The following is a 4948-nucleotide window of genomic DNA, read 5'->3' as shown; positions in this document are numbered from 1 at the left end:
TGCCACAGTGCATTTGGGCCAGAGCTGCTGTGCACAGCATGTGTATCCCAAATATGCCAAATTTTTTACACATATGTTGACCACTTGTGCAGAAGCTAAGGTTTCTTGGGCATCGTAGAGCTATGGTGAACATGGTGTGCAGTGTCCATGTGCCCCTCATCTTAGGCCACCCCTGACCCTGACCAGGTAAGTCTGCTCTTTGCCAAGCCAGTGAGCCTTGTCCCTGCCCCACCAGCTTAAGCCCACCAGCTGGAGCACTGAGGAGGGAAGGTGGAGCCTTGGCTGTCTCCATCCTCGTTGCCTCCAGAGGAGGAGGAGTCAGCAGCCCTGGGGAGCTGCTCCCAGGAGCAGGCGTCCAGGTAGGCTGCACAGGGGGATGGGATGGGGATGTGTCCCCGGTGCTGGAATGGAGAAGTCAGCTATCTCCTGGCCTAGCAATTTGTGGCAGGGAAATTTATTCTGACAACATAATGTTTTGTGCCTGGAAGTAATGGCTAAAAGGAAGTGTGCTTGAGAGGAAGGAGTGTAGTTATTTTGGGACAGATTTTTGCACACATTTTGTACCCATGGCTTATCCAGGGTGAAGTTCAGTGTGGGGAATAGAGCCTCTTCACTGAGTGGCATGGATTTTCCTAAGAGAGTTCCCATTAGAAGTTGCATGTATTTACCACTCACTGACAGTAGCGCTTGATTTTGTATTTGCCTGAAGAGCAGTTGCATGTATGCTCCTTCCCATCCCTACCCCTCCCACCCCCCCATTTCCTCCCGTTGTTCTTTTTCAGATCACTTGAAGGTTTTTTCCTGTTTATTATCCGGACATGCTGTGCACTGTGTGTTGATTTGACTGTCACATAAGGAATCTCCTACTGGGATCACTGATGCATTCCTTTCTTTTATATATATACATATATATAGATGACACTGGCTCCTAGGCTGTGGAAGAGAAATGTTGGTGATTAAATCAAAATTAGAATGAGCTTCAGGTGTTAACTGGAGTTGAGTTTAATTACTCTTTCCCAGAAAACCAGCAACAGTGTGATGGGTATAGTCATAAACAAAAATTCTCCTTAATTGACATAACAGGAAAAGTACTTTAGTGAGCAATTATGCTGATGTCCTGGATTGGCACATGTGTGTACCACAAATATATCTTGTACTTCCTGCAAAATTCTTTTAAGTAGCTATAAGGAAGACATTCTTTTTTTTTTTTTCCTTTTTTTTTTCAGTGGTTCATGAAAACGAATCACTTACTTAAGGCTCTTTTTGAGGAAAACAATGGAACAAAACAATGCTTTTTGTGCAACCTGCCAAAGCACAAAGGATGCATGGGATTTTTTTTTCTTTGTTGTTTTTGTCAGCAGGAAGTTTTGTTGTTGGAAACGATTATAACATGTACTGTCCTTGTGCTATGTAATCACTGTCTGGTCCTACAAGCTGAGTCCTGTTACTTGCCTCATCAAACTGGCAGAGGCACCATTCTGCTTCACTCCATGGGCTTTGTTCAATCCTGAGTGTCCGCACACTTAGTCTCCATCTGGACTGATGCACAGTAAACAAACTTCAGGAATCGGGTGGTTCAATGATTGCTGGGTTTGTGCAGGTCAGGGCCCACGGCTAGAATGCTGACTTTGTGAATTGCCTCCTTTTTTTTTTTTTTCTTTAGACAGCTTAAAATAGTATTTTGTACTGTAGAGTTCAAACAGCTTCAAAGCGTTTTCAGGTGTAAATATTCCTTTCCAAAACTCGACTTTGATATGTTCAGGTCTGCTTTGTTTCCCTCTAGGTTAGTTGTAGATTTGTAACAAAGAGCCAGATCCGATTGAGTAAATCACTTGTGGAAGTTAATTGTTCACAGTGAAAGCTGGTCTGGCTCATTTTGCCTCCGTCGCAGGAAGAGACAGAGGTGGTGTGCTGGATCTGCGTTTTAAACCAAGCATTGAAGCGACTTTAATTTTGATCAGATGTCTCTCTTCAGGGCATTAAAGAAAACCTGCTCAGTAATCAAAAAGAAACTCTTCTCCAGAGAAATGTAAGAAAAAGATTTAATTCATTTTACAGAAATAAAGTACTAACATAAAATTTCAACTTTGTCAAATTTCCTTTGCAGGCTATCATAAAAGAAATCTATTTCTCTGTATTTGGCAGTCATCAGAATCAAAGATTTTTTTTTTCCTGGAAAAATGAACATAAAATTATTTGTAATGTCAGATATTGTATGATAGTAACTTCATATTCCAGCTGGTTTTATTAATTGCTGCTGTGTTTAGATTATGTTTGTGCCTTCTCTCCATTGACATTTTCAAATGCTTTTCAGAATGAGTTATGTGCTTTGGTTTCAGTAAGTAACAGTTTTCTTTTATTCTCTCCTTAGGACTGAAGCAGTGAGAATGGAAACCACAAAGATTAATATGTCCTGTGTCCCACTGGTTAATGGAGGTATTGATACTGCCATGCTCAAAGCGCACAAACCCCGTGTGATGTCCAAAAGTGGTCACAGCAACGTGCGGATAGACAAAGTTGATGGCATTTACCTACTCTACCTTCAAGATTTGTGGACTACAGTTATAGACATGAAGTGGAGGTACAAACTCACCTTATTTGCTGCTACTTTTGTTATGACCTGGTTCCTCTTTGGAGTTATCTACTATGCTATTGCATTCCTTCATGGTGATTTAGAAATAAACAAGTTCACACCAAAGCATGAGCCGTGTGTCAAGAATGTAGATTCTCTAACTGGGGCATTCCTCTTCTCCTTGGAGTCACAGACAACCATTGGCTACGGATTTCGTTTCATTACAGAGGAGTGTCCTCATGCCATTTTCTTACTTGTGGCCCAACTGGTCATCACCACCTTGATAGAAATCTTCATCACAGGTACCTTTCTGGCCAAAATTGCAAGACCTAAAAAAAGGGCAGAGACCATTAAATTCAGCCACTGTGCTGTCATTACTAAACACAATGGAGACCTTTGTCTGGTGATCAGAGTAGCAAATATGAGGAAGAGCCTTCTGATACAGTGTCAGCTGTCTGGGAAGCTTCTTCAGACATATGAAACCAAAGAAGGGGAACGGATCCTGCTGAATCAAGCCAGTGTCAAGTTCAATGTTGACTCCTCTTCAGAGAGTCCATTTCTCATTTTGCCTTTAACTTTCTACCATATTTTGGATGAAAGCAGCCCTCTGAGAGATCTCACACCTCAAAATCTCAAGGATAAGGACTTTGAGCTTGTGGTGCTCCTCAATGCCACAGTGGAATCCACCAGCGCTGTCTGCCAAAGCAGAACTTCCTATATCCCTGAGGAGATTCACTGGGGCTACGAGTTCGTGCCTGTGGTTTCTCTCTCTCCAAATGGAAAGTATGTTGCGGATTTCAGTCAGTTTGAGAAGATTAGGAGAAGCACAGATTCCACTTTTTATAGTATGGACTCTGAAAAACAAAAACTAGAGGAGAAGTACAGACAGGAGGATCAAAGAGAGAGGCAACTGAGAACAATGTTGTTACAGCAGAGCAATGTTTAATTGAATAGACAAGCTATTCTGATTAATCCTTCTTGCAAACTGAAAATACATACTCTCTGTGCTGTATGGCTGCTATGAAACCAGCAGTGAAGTCCTTTTCAGCAAATAGCTTTGGTGTATAGTAAACCTATCTCTTTGTTTGGTCCAGTTGTTAATCAAGTATTTTGTAATTAGGCAGGATTTCTTTGTTCATGATTGTGACTTGGCAAAGTTGGGTTTGTATTATGTCTCTGCCTTATACCACCACTATAAGCAGACACACCACTTTCTCTTTGGAAAGTGAAACTGGATGCACTGTGCTGATTCCTTCAAATATTTATTTGACATGGTTTTAATGTGAACATGCATTCGCAGAGGCAGCACACAGTACTGCTAGAAGAAAACATACTCCTTTGAAATATGTATATTTAAAATGTATATTCTTGTACCAGGTATTGCCTTCACAAGGATTACCTGGAAAATAAGTTGATCGGAGAGACAAATGGTTGGATGTGGGAAAAGCCTGCAGGAAGTTGATAAACTCCTTAAATCTTGAAAGAAGGTGACAGAGTAGTTGTGCTGGGTGGTGAGGAATAGAGCTTATACTCTGTCTTGGTACCCAGAGTTTATTTTGTGATTACTCATTCTTTTAACCTTGTTAATGTCTGATTTATATGTAATAGCAAAAAAGAGAAGATTGAGGGCAAGATACACAGAATCATTAAGAGTAATCAAGTAAGATTAAAGCTGGCTTTGAGACACCTGTTTTTCATCCAGTGTAAATAGTTTGTAATAGCAGCATAACAACACATTTCTACAGATTGCTTGCTTTGCTATGGACCGTATTTAATTTTGGTTAAAAGAAAGCTGTATAATGTCTGTAGACAGTATTTACTTTTTCTGGCAACCATAAAGGACAAGCATTCTTTTCATCCATTTCATTTCTGGTCAATCAAAACCATTCCATTAATAAAAGAATTTAATTTGAGCAGCTTCTGATCTCTTTGTGGCATGGAAGAGGGTGTGATACCTCAGAGATAAAGAGCTGGGTGCTTAGTGTAGGCAGCTGCATCCAGCACACAACCTAGGGACTCAGCAGACCACTAAAGCAGTCAGATTGTGGATGGCAAACCAGGTAGCAGTGGTGTCCATGTAGCATGCTTATTATACTTACATCAGCTTTTCTAATGTGACTTAGAAATCATTTCTGACTTACATAACTTTTGCAGCTTTCTGAGTTCTAGAGATTTTGCTCCTCTAAAGCTCTGGCAAAGAAAAGCTGTATTAAGTATGAATTTTGGGTTTGTGGGCCATGACTTGGTCTGAGAGCCCCCAAGGTCTGCAGTGAGGAAAGGACTTCTTGTGTCATTATGCTTATTGTTACTGTTCTTAGCTTCCCAGCATCATGTGGCCTAGTGAATGCAGCTCTGGAGTCTGCCTACAATATTTTA

At 40.9% G+C, this 4948-nt stretch overlaps 1 protein-coding gene across 1 annotated transcript; it reads left to right on the top strand.

Moving 5' to 3' along the window:
• The first annotated feature begins 1894 nt into the window (after positions 1–1894).
• On the top strand, positions 1895–4422 carry KCNJ15 (potassium inwardly rectifying channel subfamily J member 15). Its single transcript, XM_005151681.4, has 2 exons — positions 1895–2029; positions 2372–4422. The coding sequence occupies exons 1-2, from the start codon at positions 1962–1964 to the stop codon at positions 3516–3518; spliced, it is 1215 nt and encodes a 404-aa protein (XP_005151738.3). The 5' UTR covers positions 1895–1961; the 3' UTR covers positions 3519–4422.
• The last annotated feature ends 526 nt before the right edge of the window (positions 4423–4948 follow it).

Source organism: Melopsittacus undulatus, chromosome 2 (genome assembly GCF_012275295.1).
Source record: "Melopsittacus undulatus isolate bMelUnd1 chromosome 2, bMelUnd1.mat.Z, whole genome shotgun sequence".
NCBI classification, from domain to species: Eukaryota; Metazoa; Chordata; class Aves; order Psittaciformes; family Psittaculidae; genus Melopsittacus; species Melopsittacus undulatus.
Note: the sequence above shows the minus strand (reverse complement) of the source record. Positions and strands in the feature narration are given on the sequence as shown.

What these genes read in the sequence shown, in the direction of transcription:
- KCNJ15 (XM_005151681.4), top strand. Translation starts at nt 1,962, where the DNA reads ATGTCTCTCTTCAGGGCATTAAAGAAAACCTGCTCAGTAATCAAAAAG. An exon ending in AAACTCTTCTCCAGAGAAAT is followed by an intron (nt 2,030 to 2,371) that starts GTAAGAAAAAGA and finishes TTCTCTCCTTAG; the next exon opens with GACTGAAGCAGTGAGAATGG.